The sequence below is a fragment of the Myotis nattereri genome, assembly GCF_964212035.1.
Source record: "Myotis nattereri genome assembly, chromosome: 1".
In the NCBI taxonomy this organism is placed as follows: Eukaryota; Metazoa; Chordata; class Mammalia; order Chiroptera; family Vespertilionidae; genus Myotis; species Myotis nattereri.
Genome location: NC_138075.1, coordinates 67,977,666 through 67,999,255, shown reverse-complemented (window position 1 = coordinate 67,999,255; position 21,590 = coordinate 67,977,666). Strand labels below are relative to the sequence as shown.

General features: G+C 54.0%; 1 protein-coding gene across 1 annotated transcript; it reads left to right on the top strand.

The window, feature by feature from the left end:
• Window positions 1-2,696: 2,696 nt before the first annotated feature.
• Window positions 2,697-16,337, top strand: DISP2 (dispatched RND transporter family member 2; the record flags this gene model as incomplete). Its single annotated transcript, XM_081099709.1, has 8 exons — window positions 2,697-2,933; window positions 8,627-8,956; window positions 9,255-9,284; window positions 9,430-9,553; window positions 9,830-9,945; window positions 10,141-10,268; window positions 10,634-10,731; window positions 13,083-16,337. Exons 1-8 carry the CDS (start codon window positions 2,755-2,757, stop codon window positions 16,335-16,337), a joined length of 4,260 nt encoding a protein of 1,419 aa, XP_080955835.1. The 5' UTR covers window positions 2,697-2,754.
• Between the last annotated feature and the right edge of the window lie 5,253 nt (window positions 16,338-21,590).

The following is a 21,590-nucleotide window of genomic DNA, read 5'->3' as shown; positions in this document are numbered from 1 at the left end:
CAGCTATTTTTATGTAACGTGGCACACACCCGTGTCCCCTCCCACATGCATGCGCTTCCTACATAGTGGACACAAATACCCTTGACTTGCCACTTCCTACCTTTGGTCTCCTCCCACCCTCCAGCTGCCTTTCTCCTCTTCCTCCTCCACCGCCTCCTCCTCCTCCTCCTAATCTTCCTTTTCTCCTCCCCCTCCTCCATTCCTACAAATCCTGAAGTTCCCCTGACCCTGCCTCCTGTCTCCTCCTTGCCTCTGGCCCACAGTGAGCTCCTCTGTAGCCCCCCCAGCCCCACCCTCACTTGGAAGTACAGTCAGCTTGCAGTTCCTAGCATGGCAAAGCCTCTAGTCACTCCACAAGGGTTCCTGGGTGATGGAAGGGAGAAAATGAGATTGAGATAATTCTGCTTCTTTGTTACAGATAAAATAAAATGAGGCCCAGGGAGTGGGAGTCATATCTCAACTCAAGGAATGGAGGCAAATGAATCTAGCTTCCTCCCTTTTGTCTGCTCAATACTCTGGTTTCATCAAAGCAAAAGGCCCAGAGCTAGGAACGGTCACTGCTGTCTGCCTCCCAACCCTCCAGCACCATCCCCTGCTAGGGCCCCAGAATCTTGAGTCCTCTACAGCAGGGGGCAGAGAGAAGGGAGAAGAGGAGTGTCAGTTTGGGGTGAGATTGGCACTGACTCTAACATTGTTCATTTGTCTTTCCACGGGAGCACTGCCATGATGGTGGGCATGGCCATGACCCTGGCCCTGGGCACTGCCTGGAGGGGAGCCACCCCAAGGGTCCTGTGGGCCATCCCCTGGTTCACATCACTGAGCAAGCAGAACAAAGGCACAAGAATGGGAAGCCTGAGTGGGTTGCCCTGCTGACCTGACATGGAGCCTGAACCAGAGTCTTTCCTTCCTAAGAACAGCCTCCTAAAGGCTATGTTTTATTCCTTTTTTTTTTAAGAGAGAGAGAGAGAGAGAGAGAGAGAGAGAGAGAGAGAGAGAGACATGTGAGAGAGAAACATCGATCAGTTGCCTCCCGTACATGCCCCAACTGGGGATTGAACCTGGATATGTGTCCTGACTGGGAATCAAACCCATGGCCCTTCGGTGCACGGGATGATGCTCCAACCAACTGAGCCACACAGGCCTGGGCACCATGTTTTACTCTTAAAAGAGCCTGTCTTCCTTCACATCCAACCTGTCACTCAGGGGTCCAGCAGTCTCCGAGTTCCCTAGTTGTGAGAATGGGGTACCCAGCCAGGCATTCTTAGAACCTTGGCTCAGTGGTCCCCATAGCATCTGGTGATATAAGGCCACTGCTCCTTTCCTTTTCACTCCTGCTTCCTCCCATCAGAGGGCCTCACATGTGGCCTATCACATACACCCTGACCTGGTGGGCCTTCCACCGTTGCATCTTACTTCACTTTATAGATCAGAAACCTTTAATGGATCCCTATTGTCCAGACATATTTCTCACCAGTCCCTGAACATACATTGAACTTTCCAGCCTCCTTAACTTTGCACAGTTCCTCACTGCCACCACCATCCCTGCCCTATCCCCAGGTCAGTAATTCCTTGCTTCCAAGCCACCTGAAGCTCCACCATCAATGGAGTTTTCCCTAAAGCCCATTAGGAAAAGAGAAGTCCTCTCTCTGCACACTGCCTCCTTCTCTGTAGCTTATATCAACTATCACATGGGCCTGACCACACCCTACCCAGTCAGCACCAATTTGTGGGCTAGCCTTTTATCTCTCCAACCAAACTAAGGTACCCAGGGCAGGCCTGCCACTTCTACACATCTAGATTTCCCCACCCCCGCCCCCTGCTGACCTATGCCTTGCACAGAATGGCATTTGCACACAGTTTTGGGATAGCTACACTCCAAATGCTTCTGGGTTCGAACTCTCCCCCCAGCCCCATTCTTCAACCAAGGCACCTCCCTGCACACACATCCATCCTGCTTGCTGTGAAACCCTTTCTGCTTATGCAAACACTACATCTGGGACCCTCTCCACTCGCCAACTCCCAGACTCCTTACATTGCCCCTATCTATTCTAGCGCTGCCACAGCCCTCTAGCCAGGCCTAGCCACAGCCCATCACACCTCCCCTCCCTCAGTCATTCCCAGACGGGAAAGGCAGCAAGTGAGTGGGTACTGGGTACTTCCCAGGCTCAAGTAGGGTCATTATCAGAAAAGGAACCAGGGGTTCTCTTGAGTGTCTTTCTCCCCCCTCCCCATTGCACTCCACGCAATAACAAAATTGGGGCTCCGTGTCTGATGGGCGGCAGACTCAGGTCCAGGTCCAGATGAACGTACAGGAAGACCCAACTTGAGCAGATGCCCAGCCCCACTGGGGAGGAAAGGGGGTCGCTGAACGGAGCCGAGAGAAATGTGGGCCTTCACCCCTCAGTGCCCTGTGCCGTGTTCCCTCTTTCCGACTGGTAAAGTCTGCATTTCAAGTTGCGAGGCTCTGCACACTGTGCCCGGGTCGCGCTTCCTGGTTCCTTGCGGGGAGACCGATGCCCTGAGGAAAGGCCGGTGTGCAGACCACAGCCAGACAGCCGGACTCCTAACAGCGGCTCTCAGACTTGGCCTGGTTAAGGGGCCCACACCGCCAGCCCGGGGTCTCCAGGGTTAGCGAGCCTCCAGCTCCCGGAGCCGGCGCCGCGGGTAGCCTCTGTCCCCGCCCCCCGGCGCCGCGCCCATTGGTTGGGCTCCGGATCGGCCCCGCCCAGCAATCGGCCCGCCCGGCGCCTACGCATGCGCAGGAGCCCACCCCGCGACCGCTTCAGCACCAGCGCCCGGACAGCGGCACCGCCCACGGGCATGGACCGAGGTAGCTGCAGCAGCGGTAGCGGTTCGGCTCCCGGCCCGGGTCCGGAAGGGGAGCAGCGGCACAAGGGGGAGCCTCTGGCCCCAGATGGCAGCTCCCCGGACAGGTAGGGCAGACCACTCCACAGACCCAACTCTCAGACCTTCTCAGCACCCCCGCCCCGGGTATCCCCAGTAGCCGCCATACATCACCCCATGCAATCCCAGCCCCTGTCGGAGCCCCTTCCGGCGCCTCCAGGCTCCGGGCCCCCTGGCCACGCCCTCATTCTGCCAAATCAATTTTCTCTCTCGCTGATACCCCCTACTGTCAGCTCCCACCTCCCTCGAGGCCCCGGGGAACTGCCCCTCCCACTGTTCCTACCATACCTCTAAGGCCCGGGGTTCCCCTCACCCCACCCCACCCCACCCCACCCCACCCCACCCCACCCCATCGGCCTTCCGAGCCACTCCCTCTAGGCCCTGCCCACTCGCCTTCTCAGTGAGCCCCCAGCCTGCGGCCACCTCAGTCCGGGTTCCAGCGTGTCAGTGTGCTGGAGGGAGTGTGTGTATCGTAGACGGGAGGCTCGCCAAGGTGTGTGCCCTGGGGAGGGCGCACACTCGGCGGCCACGCCAGGGACTGTCTTTGTCCACTCTACCCTGCATGGCCAGCTGCGCACGTGTGGGCCAGAGTCCCCGCATGTGGCAGCTGCCTGCACTCTCTGGAGGCACTAAAGTGGGCAGGCTCAGAGGCTCAGGCCACCGTCAGAACCATCTCCCGCCCCCCGCCCCCCAAGGAGCCCCAGGAGGGCGGACGGAGGAACACATTCCCGCTGAGGGCCCAGATCTTGGTGCTCTCCTCTCTCTTCCTCCACCATATGTGTGAGGGAACAGCCCAGCCAGGTAGCAATATGGCGCAATGTCTGTGCCCTGCTAGGTCTGCCGCCTCCAGAACCCCTCCCCTGACATGACACTGCCTTTCCATCCTGCCTGGGCTGAAATAAGAGGCATTCTTTGGAGGCTCAAAGCAGAGGTAGGCACATGGTCTCCAGGCTGCTCCGATTAAAATGTACAGTCTGTACCTCAGAGCAAGAGGATGCCCCACAAGTGAAAAGAAATGTTTCCTTCCCTCTATTGTTAACACATCAGCCTGGACAGATTTAGCCACCTTTCCATCTGAAGGGCCCAGAGTTTTCTTCAAAGGGGTGAGACACAGGGTGGATGTGTTCCTGGTCCAGGGTCTACCTGGGAGTGTCGCCTGGCCAAAGAGCCAGGGGTGGACAGAGCAGGAAGAGTGACGGGGCAGAGCAGGGTCCTGGGCCAGGAGCCTCCCCAGAAGGGACTGGAGAGTCATTTGGCGTCTTGGGTATTCTGCCAAGGATCAACACTCTCTGGTCTGCTCACCTCCCCTGCACATGAGGGTCAATCCTGAGCACAGGAATCACTTGCTCTCCTCCAACAACTCCCTGGGACCTCTGGCGCCTCTCTGTACATCCCCAGAGACGCTGGATTCTAATCAGGCAAATCGACTCTGGGGGATAGATTCATAGTGAATATGATGGCGTGCCTGTGTGCACCCACAAACAGTCCTTTACTAATGCATTGACTACAGAGCAATTTGAAAAGCTCATTCTTTGTGTTTTTATTTTCCTACTGGTGTGAGCTGCTTCCACATCTCCCCTGGCCACTCTGCAGGATCACATGGATGTCCATATGGCTATGTGTCTGTGGATTTAGGGGAAAGATTAATGCACATGTGCATTGCCCCTTATAAGCCTCCCAAGTGGGGACTCTGTGTCTGGAGCCCTGTCAACGAGGCCCTGAATGCTGTGACTTTGGCCTCTTAAGGAGGCCTGCATCACTACTTTCCAACTCCCTGCCTGCCTGTCTCAGTCACTTGGCTTACAAGCCAGCCGGCTCAGGCAGTCAGCCCAGAAAGTAGCTCATCCCAGTCAGAGCCATGGAACTGAGAGGGTGAGAATGAAAGCCCCCTGGGGAGGCAAGGTCTGGAGTGCTTAACTCATATTATTACTAGGTCTCCTGAGCATAGAGGGCAGCAGGGGCTAGCAAGAGAAAGCTTTTATTCTGAGGAGAGTTTGGCTGTTCTCCTTGAAAGAGTTGAGACAAAGGCCCAGTCCTACAGCAGTCAGAATGTGGAGTTTTCACATTTTACCATATTGCCCTGGCTGGTGTGGCTCAGTTGGTTGGGCATCATCCCATGCACTGAAAGGTTGTTGGCTCAATTCCCAGTTAGGGTACATGCCCTGGTTGCAGGTTTGATCCCCGGTAGGGGGAGTGCAGGAGGCAGCTGATAGATCAATGTTTCCCTCTCCCTCTCCCTTCCTCTATTTCTCTCTCTTTGAAAAATCAATTTTAAAAAATTCTACCTGTTGACAATGATGGGCACAGTCAAAAAGAGTGATATTTGGGAACAGTAGATCCTAGGTCCCTGGAGAGGGAAAGAAGGGGTTAAAAGAAAAGGGATGGCTCCAGGAAGACCTTAGTAAAAGCAAATCAATGGTGGAGGCTGGAATCTCCCTTGAACAGAAGCCACCCAAAGGAGTTAGACTTATGAGGTTTGGTAGACTGGTCAAGGGAGTGTGCTCATGGTCTCCTCCAGCGCCCCCTGGAGTGCTGACTTCCCTTAATGAAAAAGAAACTGATGTGCTAAGTGGGACCGTGGCTCCTCGGACAAGTCAAGTACTCAGTGAGTGCTTTAAGGCCTTGGGAAGTTGGAATAAGCATCCTTGTTGCCCCAACCTCCTGACCGCTGGAAGGCAGGCCCCGCTCTAAAGAGGGAGACCAAGACTAATGGTTCATCTTCATTCTTCAGAATCCAACCCAGACCAAGCACCGTGCTCAGTGTGTGGTAGGTGCTCACAATATACCTGCAGAATAAAAATCTTAAAGAGGTAGATGTCCACACTTAAACACATAAACTCAGGCCATTTATGCAGCTTTCTTCTGGCCCATGGAGATGGGCCCATAAGGTCTTTTAACTGGCAGGACACTGGTTGCTATGTCATTAACTTTATGGGGTCATCCTAGGTCTTGCTTTAGAACAACATTGATCAAATTCCTATTTTTCTAAATGTTGTTAGCAAAAAGAAAAGTATCAGTGATTTAAATCAGGACATCAAATTCCGATGAAGCTTTTGATGAACTAAAAAGAAAGTATTAAAAGAAAGGAAAGTATTTATAATTATATATGTAGTGAGATTCGCAGGATGTGCGGAGTTCTCAAATAGAGATATATTATCTGAAGTGCCTAAAGAGGTCAAATTGTAAATATAAATATACTTCTTAAACTACATGCTCCCTGCAGCACTCAGTGTGAGGAGGGGCAGGAAAGCAAATGTGTCTCCCACATATGTTATATCTGTTAATACCAAACCTGGGAGGGATCATTATCATCATACCCTTATGCCACAGACAAGGGTGCCAGTGCTCTGAGAATTGTGTGTCTTTCCCAAGGTCCCAGAGCTAGAGGATGACGGGCCAGGAGGACACCACCACTGCTCCCCCATTTTGTTCTCAGCATAAGGGTCTGCCAGCCTTCTTGGAGGAAGAGGATGAGTTTGCCTATTCTTTGCCGTTCCTCTGCTTGGTCCCTGGGCAGAACCCCGCCTCTGTGGGCAATGCCCACTGGCATCAGGACTCTGGCCCACAACCCCTTCAGCAGTGCAGCAGGCAGGGCTAGAAGCCTGGTTGTTTCCGCATACACCTTGCTTTCCCACAAGGGCTATGCAAGCTCTGGCAGGCCACAGGATCCAGGGAAATGGAGGGAAAGAGGCAAGGCTACCCATCCCAGAACTCTGTTCTGTGGCCATCTCCTCATGTCCTAAGTCTGGCCATTCTGTCACTGTGGGGGGTGGACTCCATCTACCCCCACACCCAAGGGGTGCGCTGAGTCCCTACACAGCGTGTTGCCTTCATTAGTAATTTTGGAAGAGACAGCTATTTCTGAGTCCTCCTGGCAAGTTCCTTGGGGGTCCCAACTCTATCTCCCAACTGTGCACACCCTCACAAAGCAAACCTTGTGTCGCATGGCCCAAGGTGGGTGGAAAGGCAGTAACTGCCTTAACCACACTTTCCCTGTCTATCCCCAGCCTTGTGAAGGTCGAGCCCTCCTCTGGGCTCCTTCAGCCCTCTGTGACCTCTCCCACAGCACTCAACATGTTAGACTGTCCACATCTCCCACCTACTCTGAGTGCCTAGAGGACAAGGGCTGGGACTTCTTTATCCTAGCACCACTATTAACAGACTGTCTGACACTCGGTATTCATTCAACAAACATTCCCTGGGCACCTTCTGTGCGCAAGGCACTGAGGATAGAGAGATGAACAAATGCTTCAGGCCCCTGCTCTCCTATAGCTCACATTTCATATGAGAAACAGGCAATAACCATGACAACTATATCATATAATGTCCAGTTGTGACAACTGCTCTGAAGAATTACAAAGCAGGTAGGGGGATGGGGAACTGGTGGGTGATTATTTAGAGAGGGTAGTCATGGGAGGCTTCTCCAAGAAGGTAATCAAACTGAGAACAGAGTGTGAGCCATGCAATTACCTGGGAGAGGAGCAGTTATCTGTGGGGACAAGCGTGTGGCAGGTGCTCAACAAATATCTAACAAGAGAATGAATCAATGACTGCAACAGGAAGAAAACAGGACTGCAAGTCAGAACTGGGCTCAAGGCCCAGCTCTTCACATCTCACTGAAACTCCGTTTTCAAGTCTATAAACAAGGAAAGTACTTCCCCTGTAGGCTCTTGTAAAGCGTAATTAGGTCATACATGTAAAAGCATGTTCGTTGCCTAGCACAGTGTCTGGCATGTAGCAGGCTGACAATAGTGTGTGTGTGTGTGTGTGTGTGTGTGTGTGTGTGTGTGTGTGTGTGTTTTGAGTGCATGGACAGATGAGTCAATAAGACAATGGACCCCTAAGAAGTAGATTGGGGCTATAGATCCACGGTCCCCACCCTCCTTGCTTGTCCTCCAGGACTAGTAATCGAAAACTCTCACCCTAGCCGGTTTGGCTCAGTGGATACAGCGTCGGCCTGGGGACTGAAGGGTCCTGGGTTCGATTTCGGCTGAGGGCACATGCCCAGGTTTTGGGCTCGATCCTCAGTAGGAGGCATGCAAGAGGCAGCCAATCAATGATTCTCTCTCATCATTGATGTTTCTTGTTGGGGACCGTCATGCTGCTGGCAAAGTCTAAGCTGACCAGAGGACATGGCAAAGCCCTGGACTCTACCCTATGTCGATCCTGGAAGGTTTTAAGGTCAAAGCTCAGGAAAGGTTTAAGGCTTTATTAGAGTTTGCAGCAAAGTGGAACTAGACAAGGCTTGACCGAGGCATGACCTCGGTGGCTAAAAGTGCAGTTACTAAAACATAACCTGATTGTCATAGTAACTGTCAAACATAGATGGATCTAGACAAAGCTTGCCCAGTCTTGCCCAGCCTGTAACAATCTGCTACTTCCCTATAATGGGCCAAGTCCTAGCAGTGATCTATGAAGCATGACCAGCCACAGCTTAGATATAAAGCAGTGTGTGTAAAGAATAAAGTTGCTGGTACTGGTGCTGGTACTGGTGCTGGTGCTGGTGCCTTGTGCCAGTCCTCCCAACCCCGTCTCTCGGTCTTTCATCCCACTCCGCCTCTACCCGTCAGACCCTCTCCAAGGTGCGGGTCACCGCAGTTTCTCTCTCTCTATCCCTCTCTCTTCCTCTTTGAAATCAACAAAAAAATATTTTTTTTAAAAAAAGAAAGAAAGCTTTCACCAGTTTGCCTCACCCAATCTTCCCTGCCTCTTCTCTCCCCAGGTCCCAGAGCAAGGCTGTGGCCCCTGAGGCAAGCCCAGAAAGGAGCTGCTCCCTTCACAGCTGTCCCCTTGAGGACCCTTCCAGTTCCCTGGGACCTCCACCGGCAACTTCTACCCTCCAGCCTGTGGGCCCGTCCAGCCCCTTGGCCCCTGCCCACTTCACTTATACCCGGGCACCGAAGGAATACCGAGGGGGCAGTTCCCTGCCAGGGCTTGGGGACCGAGCCGCTCTGTGCTCCCATGGCTCCAGCCTCAGCCCTTCCCCAGCCCCCTCACAGCATTATGGGGCCTGGAAGCCCCCATCTGTGCAGCACCACGTGATCAGCGTCAGGTAAGAGGGGTCTAGCAGCCTGCCAGCTGCCACTGGAAGGTAGGGCTGGGCTAAAAAGTAGGTCCACCCTCCACCCCAGTCCCCCCCACCCCGGGATCTGAACTCCATCATTCAGGCAGCCCAGGATGCCCCCTGCCTCTGATGGAGGAGGCAGCTTGGGTGGAGGAGGAAGTAAGGGCTGTAGCTGTGGTATGGGAAAGCCTAAAGGGTTAATGCCGTCATCCTCTATCCTCCTACCCCCACCTCTCGCCCTGTAAGAGGGCTCTGACAAGCAAGCGTCTTTTCTTCTATTCCACAGGCAGGAACAGGCCTTCCGGATGCCGAAGAGGTAGGCCTAGGCCTTCTCTTGACCTCTAGAGTGACCAGGCTGTGCCCAGTACAGGTCCACTACTCCTTCTTGGTGGCTCCTAAGCTCACCAGCCCCTCTACCACACCCAACACCAATTCATGCGGGCTCTCCTCCTCTTTCCCAGCTATTCCCAGCTGATTGCTGAGTGGCCAGTGGCAGTGCTGCTGCTGTGTCTAGCTGTCATCCTCCTCTGCACCCTGGCTGGACTCTTGGGGGGCCACCTGCCCGACTTCTCCAAGCCCTTGCTGGTGAGGGGTCAAGGGGAGGGAGGGGGGCCCCAGGCCTGGCCACCTCAGCTCAGTCTGGGGCAACAAGTCAGAGTGGCCCAGCTGGGGGTGGGGTGGCAGTGGTGCGCTCTCAGCCTACAGAGAGAGTTGGGAAGAGGGGATAGAGGTGATACTCCCATTCAACAATCCAGGCAGGTAGGCTGGCCTTCCCTGCTCCAGGGACTCAAGGGGGCAGAGCCAAGAAGGACCAGAGGGAAAACCCATCCTCCTACTTGCCTCCTCTTCCTCCTCCCGCAGGGCTTTGAGCCTCGGGACACAGACATTGGACGGAAGCTAGTGGTCTGGAGAGCACTGCAGACCCTCACGGGCCCCGGGAAGCTGCTTTCCCTCTCCCCAGACCTTGTGCTGAACAGGTAATGGGCTCCCATCTTCCCACACCACTGAGGGGAATGGGAGAAAAAATGAGGCCTCCAGAGAGAGGCCACTGGGTGACGTCCGCAAAGGTAGGTCAGAGGGGCTTGCTGGGGACCTCTGGGGAGTAGCGTCTGGCCTCCTCTGAGCACCCCACCCCTTGACGATGCCTGGCATTGCTTTTCTCTATACCTCAGCTCAAACCCCCACACCACGCTGAGCCCCACACCCTGGAGTAGTGCCCAGGAGGGCATGGTCCGGCCCCGGAGGATGGTGGAGCCCCTGGAGGACAGAGGGCAAGAGAATTTCTTCTGTGGCCCCCCTGGTAAGCTTCAGCTTGGCCAGTTCGTGGCTTTAATGGTGGTCCCTACCCCCACCTACTAGAACAGAAGGGGTCAGAAGAACAAATTTGGGCAGACAGAAAGGGAAGGAAGCCAGCTGGCTATATTCAAGCGGAGGAAGTGGGTTATATTTGGGAAGATGAGGCAGGTCTCAGGTGCTCCAGCCAGGTAGAGTCAAGCTGGGTGTGGGTGGGGCACACAAGCTGGGACGCAGGCCCAGGATGAAGCAGCCAGGAAGAGGTTTCAGCCTCCTGAGAATCTGAACCTCATACGACCCTGGGTAAGAATCTTTCCTTTGGTGGGCCCAGGACCTGGGGCAACAAGGGCTGAGCTTTGGGGTGTGTTGCAGAGAAGAGCTATGCACAGCTGGTATTCATGTCCACCTCAGCGGGAAGCCTGTGGAACCTACATGCCATCCATTCCATGTGTCACATGGAACAGGATCAGGTGAGCTGACTGGGGAGGTACCAGGGGCTGGGTGTGGTGGGAACCAGGACACCAAGAACTTGACCCCAAGGAAATGCTGCTGAGCCAGGACTGCCAGGGTGGCCTGGGGAAGAGCCTTCCCTGCTTAGAAAATGGTCCCAGTGCTGCTGAGAGGCTCCAGGTGGGGGTGGGGGACGAAGAGTGGGTGGGGTGAGGATTAACAAAACAAAAATGTCCTTGGGTGAGGATTAACGAAGAGCCAAAACACAAGTGTTGGAAGACAGAACATGCAGAGCCCGGGGCTTTCCTAAAGGTCCTAAAAAGGAGCTCAAGACTGTTAAAGAGGCCCCAGCCCAAGGGCCCAGGCCCATCAATCCAAGCAGTGCACACGGGTATCCGCCAAAAGACACTGGTGAAGAACATGTGCTCTGCCCTCGCCAGTCTGGCTCAGCGGATAGGGCAGTGATGGCGAACCTTTTGAGCTCAGCGTGTCAGCATTTTGAAAAACCCTAACTTAACTCTGGTGCTGTGTCACATATAGAAATTTTTTTGATATTTGCGACCATAGTAAAACAAAGACTTTTATTTTTGATATTTATTTTATATAATTAAATGCCATTTAACAAAGAAAAATCAACCAAAATAATGAGTTCGCGTGTCACCTCTGACACGCTGTCTTAGGTTCGCCATCACTGGTATAGAGCATCAGCCCCCGGACGGAAGGGTTGCAGGTTGGATTTTGGTCAAGGGCATATACCTCAATTGCAGGCTCGAGGTAACCAATCAATGTCTCTCTCTCTCTTTCTCTCTCCCCTCTTTGTCTCTCTTCCTCTCTTCTTCCCATCCACTTTCTTTAAAAATCAATGGAAAAATATCCGTGGGTGAGGATTAACAAAACAAACAAAAAAGACCATGTGCTCTGGAGTCAGATGCTGATTTCAAGGCCAGCTCCAATACTCCCTAGGGCAGTGGTTCTCAACCTTCCTAATGCCGCGACCCTTAAAAACAGTTAGTTCCTCATGTTGTGGTGACCCCCAACCATAAAATTATTTTCGTTGCTACTTCATAACTGTAATTTTGCTACTGTTATGAATCGTAATGTAAACATCTGATATGCAGGATGTATTTTCATTGTTACAAATTGAACATAATTAAAGCATAGTGATTAATCACAAAAACAATATGTAGTTATATATGTGTTTTCCAATGGTCTTAGGTGACCCCTGTGAAAAGGTCATTCGACCTCCAAAGGGGTCGCGACCCACAGGTTGAGAACCGCTGCCCTAGGGGAATTCAGACTGCTGACTACCAGCGGCCCTCCCGCAAGCTGTGTGACTTCAGACATGTTTCTTAACCTCTCAGTGCCTCAGTCTTTGAATATATAAAGTGGGATAAGCCCTAGCCAGTTTGGCTCAGTGGATAGAGCATCAGCCTGTGGACCGAAGGGTCCTGGGTTCAATTCTGGTCAAGGGCACATGCCTGGGTTGCGGGCTCGATCCCCAGTGTGGGGCATGCAGGAAGCAGCCGATCAATGATTCTCTGTCATCATTGATGTTTCTATCTCTTCCTCTCTGAAGTCAATTAAAAAATATTTAAAATAAATAAACAAACAGAAAACAAATAATAAAGTGGGGATAAGAATGGTATTTCCTCATAAGAATGTTGTGACAAGTAAGATAGAGTTTGTAAAACTGTAACATAATGACTGGCAATCGTAATCTCAATAAATGTTACCATAGTCACCATGATCTCAGAGCCAAGGCCATACATCCAGCTGGTGGCAGAACAGAGCCTCTGGTTCCCAGGCGGGTGCTCTCTGTAAACTAACTACACCAGCTGTTGTGATGTCAACAGCAAGTGGGAGAGAAAAGGAGGCATGAGGTCTGATAAAGACACAGACCTGTGCCTAAGAGGGTTGAAGCAGACTAGTAGACAGGGGAGGGGGGGCGCGAGGGTTTGGCAGTGACTCCGATCCTGGAATGTTTTGGCCTCCGCTTTTCTCACCGTTTGCTTCCAGTTCCCTGGACCTTTGGCCCTGTTCCATCTGTGACTGCCACTTCCACTCCTACTCCTGGCTCAGACAGTGTAGAGTTGAGGTGTGTGACCTGCAGGGGCCCTTAGGGCAGGACCTCTCAGGCTGGGGCCTCAGCACCATTCCTGAAGCTCCTCTTTGATGGAGTCAAGATGTTAAGTGCTGACACCTGGGCCACGAGCCAAAGGCAGCTCTGAGACAAGCCAGTTCTGCTGGGTTGTCAGGATGCCTCTCTCCCTCCGTTCTGCAGCCTGAAAGGAGGTGAGAAGGCCTTGGACAGGGCTGGGAAACCCGGCCCGGCACTGCCCTTGAGCTCTCTCCTGCTCTCTGTGCCCTACAGATTCGCTCCCATCACCGCTTTGGGGCTCTGTGCCAGCGCACAGCAGCCAACGAGTGCTGCCCCAGCTGGTCCCTGGGCAACTATGTGGCAGTGCTCTCCAACCGCTCCTCCTGCCTGGACACGACTCACGCAGACGCAGCCCGCATACTGGCCCTGCTCCGGACCTGTGCCCTCTACTACCACCGTGGGGCCCTGGGGCCCCCTTGTCTGGGACCTGGGCAGGACAAGCCCTCACGCTGTGCCCAGCTTCCCACCAAGTGCTCCCGGAGCAGCGCCGTCTACCAACTTCTGCACTTTCTGCTGGACAAGGACTTTCTGAGTCCCCAGACTGCTGACTACCAGGTGCCCTCCCTCAAGTACAGCCTGCTCTTCCTGCCCACCCCAAAGGGTGCCGCCATGATGGGCATCTACCTGGACCACCTAGCCACCCCCTGGGGGCTCTCTGACAATTACACGTCCATCACTGGCATGGATCTGGGCCTCAAGCAGGAGCTGTTGAGGCACTACCTAGCCCAGGACACGGTGTACCCCTTGCTGGCCCTGGCTGCCATCTTCCTCAGCATTGCTCTCTACCTGCGCTCCTTCTTCCTCACGCTCATGGTGCTGCTGGGGGTGCTGGGCTCCCTCCTGGTGGCCTTCTTTCTTTACCGAGTGGCCTTCCGCATGGCCTACTTCCCCTTCGTCAATCTGGCGGCCCTCGTCCTGCTCAGCAGCGTCTGCACCAACCACACCCTCGTCTTCTCCGACCTCTGGCGCCTCAGCAAGAGCCAGCTGCCCTCCGGGGGGCTGGTGCAGCGCGTGGGCCGCACCATGCATCACTTCGGCTACCTGCTGCTGGTCTCCGGCCTCACCACCAGCGCGGCCTTCTACGCCAGCTACCTGAGCCGCCTCCCGGCCGTGCGCTGCTTCGCCCTCTACATGGGCACGGCCGTGCTGGCGCACCTGGCGCTCGCGCTGGCCTGGCTGCCCGCTTCGTTCGTGCTCCACGAGCGCTACCTGGCGCGCAGCTGTGGGGCTCGGGGGCAGGGCCCGGGGGCCGGCAGCGCGCCCCGGCGGCTGGCGCTGGCGCTGCACCGGCGGCTCCGCGGCCTGCGGAGGGCCGTGGCCGGGACCTCCCGCCTGCTCTTCCAGCGCCTCCTGCCCTGCGGCGTCATCAAGTTCCGCTACATCTGGATCTGCTGGTTCACGGCGCTGGCGGCAGGGGGCGCCTACATCGCCGGCGTCAGCCCCCGCCTGCGGCTGCCCACGCTGCTGCCGCCCCGCGGCCAGGTCTTCCGGCCCAGCCACCCCTTCGAGCGCTTCGACGCGGAGTACCGCCAGCAATTCCAGTTCGAGCGGCTGCCGGAGGGCGAGGGCGGCCACATGCCCGTGATCCTGGTGTGGGGCATCCTGCCCGTAGACACCGGGGACCCCCTGGACCCTCGCAGCAACAGCTCCCTGGTCAGTGACCCCGCCTTCTCTGCCAGCAGTCCCGAGGCCCAGCGCTGGCTGCTGACACTCTGCTACGGGGCTCGGAACCAGAGTTTCTTTGGTGCCCAGCCGGAGGGCTGGCCCACGCTGTGCTTCGTGGAGGCCCTCCAACACTGGATGGCGAGCCCCAGCTGTGCTCGCCTGGGGCCTGGCCTCTGCTGTGGCCCCTCGGGCTTCCCCTGGGCACCGCAGCTTTTCCTGCACTGCCTCAAGGTGATGGCTCTGGAGCAAGGCCCAGAGAGCACCCGGGACCTGGGGCTCCGCTTCAACTCCCAGGGCAGCCTGACTGCCCTGGTCCTCCAGTTCCAGACCAGCTTCCAGTACAGCCCCAACTACAGCCAGGCTCACCACTTCTACTCTGAGGTCAGCCACTGGCTGGCGGCGGAGCTGAGCAGGGCACCTCCCGGCCTCCGCCAGGGTTGGTTCACCAGCCGTCTGGAGCTGTACAGCCTGCAGCACAGCCTGAGCACCGAGCCCGCTGTGGTGCTAGGCCTGGCTCTGGCGCTGGCCTTTGCCACACTGCTGCTGGGCACCTGGAACGTTCCACTTAGCCTGTTCTCCGTGACAGCGGTGGCAGGCACGGTACTGCTCACCGTGGGGCTCCTGGTTCTGCTGGAGTGGCAGCTCAACACTGCCGAGGTGCTCTTCCTCTCTGCCTCTGTGGGCCTCTCGGTAGACTTCACTGTCAATTACTGCATCTCCTATCACCTTTGCCCACACCCAGACCGCCTGAGCCGCGTGGCCTTCTCGCTGCGCCAGACCAGCCGTGCCACAGCCATGGGGGCTGCAGCCCTGTTTGCCGCCGGTGTGCTCATGCTGCCTGCCACGGTGCTGCTCTATCGCAAGCTGGGCATTATCCTCATGATGGTCAAGTGCGTCAGCTGTGGCTTTGCCAGCTTCTTCTTCCAATCTCTCTGCTGTTTTTTTGGGCCAGAGAAGAACTGTGGGCAGATCCTCTGGCCCTGTGCCCACCTGCCATGGGACGCCAGAACCGGAGAGCCAGGTGGGGAGAAGGTAGGCCGCCCACGACCAGGGCCACCCGGGTCCTGCTCAGAGCAGTATGAGCTACAGCCCCTGGCACGGCGCCGGAGCCCCAGCTTTGATACCAGCACAGCCACCAGCAAACTGTCTCACCGGCCCTCTGTACTCTCGGAGGATATACAGCTTCACGATGGCCCCTGCTGCTCCCGGCCCCCACTGGCCCCTGCCTCACCAAGAGAGCTGTTCCTGGACCACCAGGCAGTCTTCAGCCAGTGCCCAGCCCTGCAGACCTCCTCCCCTTATAAGCAGGCTGGCCCCAGCCCCCAAACCCAGGCCAGGCAGGACTCCCAAGGACCGAAGGCTGAGCCGGTGCAGGCCTCACCAGAAGCCCCAGCCCCAGCCCACGCCCCCAAGCCCAAGGCTGTAGAGCCCCCTGATTGCCTCTGCTCCTCAGCCAGCACCCTGGAGGGGCTCAGTGTCTCTGATGAGACCTGCCTAAGCACCTCTGAGCCCAGCGCCCGAGTACCAGATTCCATGGGTGCCTCCCCAGACGACCTGGATGACACTGAGCAATCAGTACCTGAGCGAGGCCAGCTGAACGGGAAGCGGGACACCCTGTGGCTGGCGCTGAAGGAGACTGTGTACGATCCGTCACTGCCTGCCTCCCACCAGAGCAGCTCGTCCTGGAAGGGCCGAGGGGGGCCAGGAGATGGCAGCCCTGTGGTGCTGCCCAACAGCCAACCAGATCTTCCAGATGTTTGGCTGCGCAGGCCCAGCACCCACACTTCAGGCTACAGCAGTTGAGAGTGGCCCAGGAAGGCTGGATCAGGGTACAGAGCATGGACCAGGGTGCAGGCAGGGGCAGCATCAGGCCGGAGCTTGATGGTGTTTTCCCATGTCAGCATGGAGAGGCCTCACCCTTCAGCTTTGGATTTTAAACCCTGACAGATATTCCAGCCTTGGTCCGGGCTGCTGCTTACACTCCACATCTGGAGGATTCAGTGGGGAGAGCCTTTGGAGGGAAAACGCCCAGCTCTCCTTGTGACCTGCTGAGGGCTCCTGAGCCCCCACAGTGCCAGCCAGGGCCCACCCCAGGGTATCTCACCAAGCAGGAGTCGCGGGGAACCTCAGCAGCCTCCTGGGCCTCGTGCTTTTCAGGGGCTCTTTATCAGGACACTTGCTTCTCTTTGGGGAGCTTCTCTGTGCCAGAGTGGGTCTGGGGCCTCTGTCCTGAACTGCCCTGCTCCCCTCACTCACCCAGTCTGACCAGAAGTTCAAGGCCAAGCTTGAGGTGGCGGGAGCAGGAGAAGGAGAGCTGCTCAGCCTCAGAGCATCCCTCTTATATTGCAGGCTGGTCCTTCCTAGGAAGCTGCTGTGGCAGGGAGAGTGGGTGCCCCCGTTAATCGGAATCCGTTCCATCCCTGCCTTAGGTTACGGAACACTTCCATACCTGTCTCCTTGGAATCTCACTTCACGGTGGGGTAGCCTGCGGTTGGCCAGGTTCTTTTGCCCCCAACTGAGCTGATTTACCCAAAGTCCCGTAGCTAGTAAATGGCAAAGCAGGATCCCACACTCACTCCACCACCACAGTCCCACTCTGCTGGCCACCTATCCCAAGGCTGTCCTGATCTTTTACCTCTAGCACCTTCCTGTGACCTGCCTTCTCGGATGTCTCTGAGTAAGCCCCACTCTCTCCCCTCACCCCACTTTACCTTCATTTCCAGAGCAAGCCTGGAGTTCCTCCCCATCATCCCTGTGTGTCACCCCAAGTTCAGCTGAGGTGCCTCCCGGCCATAGGCTATCCTGGCTAATCCGATTCCCAGGTTCAGAGTGAGGGGCATGCCTCCTCTGGACCCCCCACCGGAAGAGACACTGAGGGAAGTAGAGGTGGAGCAGAGTTCAATGAAGGCAAGAACCCAGGGCTGCCCCTTTGGGGACTGTGAGGGTCTGAAGCTGTTCCCCAGGTAGGGTCCCCAGCTTCCTGAGGACAGGCATCCCCGGTGGCCAGCAGCAGACCAAGGGCCGAATCCTCCTCTCCACGTCGGCGAGTCTCTTCGGGAGGTTTTATCCCCTGCAAGAGCTCATGACGCTCAGAGCGTCAGCAACTTCCTGAACACCTGCTCTGCATATGGTACTGCACGGGGCAGAGGAAAATCGACATCTTCCCTCAAGGAGCTCACCTTCTGCCTGGGGAAACAGTTCACACATCTGTGCCTGTCACCCTCAGTATTGCGGGAGCTCGCGTACCGGGACTGGGTAACCAGGAAGGCTTACTGGAAGAGGAACAGCTTGCACTGGGCTTCAGAATCCTGAGTATCTCAGACTGGAAGGAATGATCCTCCGCTCCAGCAGTTTTCAAACTTGGTAGCCGCAGGACCCTTTCTTCAAAGGATTATTGTACGGAAACACAGTATATGGAACAGATAAAAAGCAGCTACTCTGGTGGGTGCTGGGTGGGGAGTACAGCTCATCCCTCCTTTCCGCTGTGCCTGGGAAACCCCTCAAACTCTGAAGGCTCCACAGAATGTGGTGTGAAAACCCCTGATTCAGGCCATTTTACAGATGAGTATCACACAGGGGAAGGGAGTTCTCTAGGAACAAACAGTCTGGCAGAGCTGGAGACAAATCAAGGAGTGTTTTGGTTTTTCCTGTGTTGTTGAGACTCGCCTCTCACCCAAGTAGCTCATGAAGTGGGACAGAAGCTCAAATGAGACATGGGATTTGAAGACACAGAGCCTGTGGGCAAGATAAGTAAATCAAACCCGTTTGACTCCTGACACTAGGAAGGGAGGGTAGTGACGAGGACATAACTTGGACCTGTCCCCGCAGAGATCTCCATGTCCAAGTAGAATTCAGCCTCTCTGGCCTAGGGCTGCTCATCAGGACTGTCTATGGACTGTCCTCCTGCTATCACACAGCCAGGCTGAGCGGGCCCTGGTCTCATCTGGGACCATCAGCTCCAAGAGGGAGGACAGGTGAGCCCTTCCCCCTGAGCATGAGCAGAAGTCTGGCCTTGACTCAAAAGAGAGTCCAGCATCTTAGTTGTTGCTCAGCAACTCACTGTTGTGGGAGGGCAGCAAGGACCTGGACCAAAAAACCCTGCTCTCCCACAACCTTTTTTGAAGGGTCTCGGGTTCAATTCTGGTCAAAGGCATGTACCTCGATCCTGGGCCCCAGTCTGGGCGTGTGCAGTAGGCAACCAATTGATGTGTCTCTCTCACATCAATGTTTCTCTCTCGGTCTCTCCCCTCCCCCTCCCTTCCACTGTCTAAAAACTCAATGGAAAAAATATCCGTGGGTGAGGATTCAAAAAAAAAAAAAAGGATGGCCCAAACCAACAGCAGGCACCCCACTCCAGCAGGTAATCCAGCCACCTCTCTAACCTCAGTTTTAGAAAGCAGGATTTAAAGCATTTTCAATTTCCTTTGACTTTAGCAGGTCTATTCCCTTTATTATTGTTACAGGTGATTACAATGAATGTGTGGACCTGGACACATGTGGGGAGAGGCTTAGAAGCATGTTATGAGGCAGGGGAAAACCAGTCAAAGCATTCACATTTGCTCTTGAAAATTGCAGAAATGATTTCTTAATACCGAGACACTTTAAAATAGAAGTCCATTAAAGTTCTCTTGGAACTTGAGAGTATTTCTCCCATTTGTGCCACTGATCCTTGAACTCACACTCAGAGTATGTGTGCTGTTTTTAAAATGTAACTTGGTATAGTTTGTTACAATGGGAAAGCCCATCCTTCCATGCTGTGGGGCTTTGATGATGATGGGAGACAGAGATTGATGTGACCGGCAGAATCTTGGATTTTTACTGGCACATGGCATATCCCATACCATAATAGTCAGTATCCCAACTTGAGCGTGGTTCTGAAAGAGACATCTCACAAGAGATGTATAAGCCAGACTTCCTCAGCCCCCTCCGATTTCATTCTTCTCCCAGCGCACAACAGGACAAGGAGGCAGGGGAGGGGCAGCAGTTTTACAATCTTCACATTGTCTGGAGAGTTTCTGATCTTTTCTTCCATGTTGGCCTTATCTCAGCCTTTGATAATACACACGGGCAATGACAAGCTCTCTGGCAGCCCACGCCACACATCAAGATCCCATTAGCTTGGGGATAGGAAAAACAGACATTCCAAACCCTTTCTACCCTGACCCCTGTTCACAGGGGCGACTGTAACTCAAGGTCTGGAGGTGTTTATGCTTAAGAGAAGAAATTGTAACATAATTCGTTGGGAAGATGAGAAATAAAAGAAAGCCATTATGTGCTATGTAAATGGCTGGCAGTCCAAAGCCACCCTGTAACTGAAGAGCCCTGGAAGGACCTTGATAAACTATAATTATTATCAGGCCTCTGTGTGATTATTCACCGTTATCTCTCAATATAGGGGAAGGATCAGCATTTTACTGTTAGGCCTAATCAAATCATTGAATGGATACCCTCTCCCCTGGGAATGGACCTTTAGATCATTTCACAACCGACATTCCCTCTCACTTAGACCACATTCCATTTGCTAAGACCATTATCCTTCCCACCCAGAGAATTCTCCACTCAGAAAAAGCCCTTTAAAATCTCTGACTCCTCGTCCCTGGGTGTTGGCACCATTTTGGGGCTCAGCCCAACTGGGTTTCCAGATGACCTAATACATTTATAATTCTTTACCCCTTTTGGCCTTGTGCTCCGCTTTGGCAACCCTAACATTTACCAAATTCATAAATATCAAGCAAGAGCTTAGTATTGCTAAAGAAAATCACACAGCCGGGCAGATTGATGTAGATCCGAACTCATGACCACCAACCTCAACTCAACCCTCAGCCCTGCCCAACTAGTTTCCATTCTAGTTACTAGTTTCCATTCTTTGTAATGACCATTTCATACTTTTTCGACCTCCCTCAAATATCTGATGCCCATATCCATCTTCCACAACCCCACTGTCAGTAGACAACCCATTCTTCATAAAGAAAGCTGGAAATTGACTTACCTCAAGGCATCAAGTCCTCAGCTTACCTAGCCCTGCTCCTGCCTGCTTCTGTCCCCATCCCTTCTATTAGCACAAAGGAATCAGTAATGGTTCCATCAATGGCTTCACACTGCACAAGAGGCCTTCAAACAAGGGCTTGCATTCCCACAGGGACATGAAGACTTTCCAAAAGGTAGGTGGACACAGACAGTTTTAAGGAAATCAATTTCCAGAGCTTCCTCCTTTCTCTGTTCCCTCTCTTTATATTGATCAGCCTAAGAAGGAGGCTTGGGTCAGTCAGTTCTTCTCTATCTCCATTTTCCCAGTTGACCCCTCCTTCATGTTGAATCCTACTCTGGCAACTCTCTCAAAGGACAACTTGAGAATACTCTGCTTGAGGGAGTCCTTGAAGGAGCAAAGCCTAGAGAGCCTCTATGAGAAGTTTCAGTTCTGTGCCTTCTCCATTTAATTTGAATTATTTGAATTGAAAAACAAAATTAAGAACAAAAAAATTAAATAAAAAATTGAAAATCAGACATTTTGTAATAGAAAGTCAATCTGATTTGGCAGATGTGTTTGACACAGAGGACTGGCTTTACAAATAGGATATATGGTGGACATTTTCCAAAATTAGAATCATTTAAATCTGAAGCTTCATGATTTGAACAAAAATATATTTAAAGTACATATACAACGTTCCCTTCTAGCCAAGATGGAGTAGCGGGGATCAGATTTACCCTCCTTCCTGAAACAACAACCAAACAGGAAAAAAAATGAAACAACATTTTTCATGACACTAGATATCAGACAAGAAAGGACAGTGATCCCTGATAGACAAGAAACAAATGAAGTGGGCCCTCTAATTGCTCAGCTTACTGCTTGAGAGAGTTTGCAGATATATTGCAGGAAAGGAGACCCCAGGCAGGGTCACGCAGACTTCCTGAGCTAAGGAGATAGCTCCGGGTTTGGGGCAACCAAGGTAGCTAGAGAGCTCAGGACACAATACTGGATAGGAGAAAGGTGCAGAGAGAGAGTTCTGGAGATCTGCAAAGGGCCTCCCTGAGTGTTCTGCAGAGCACTGCTCCACA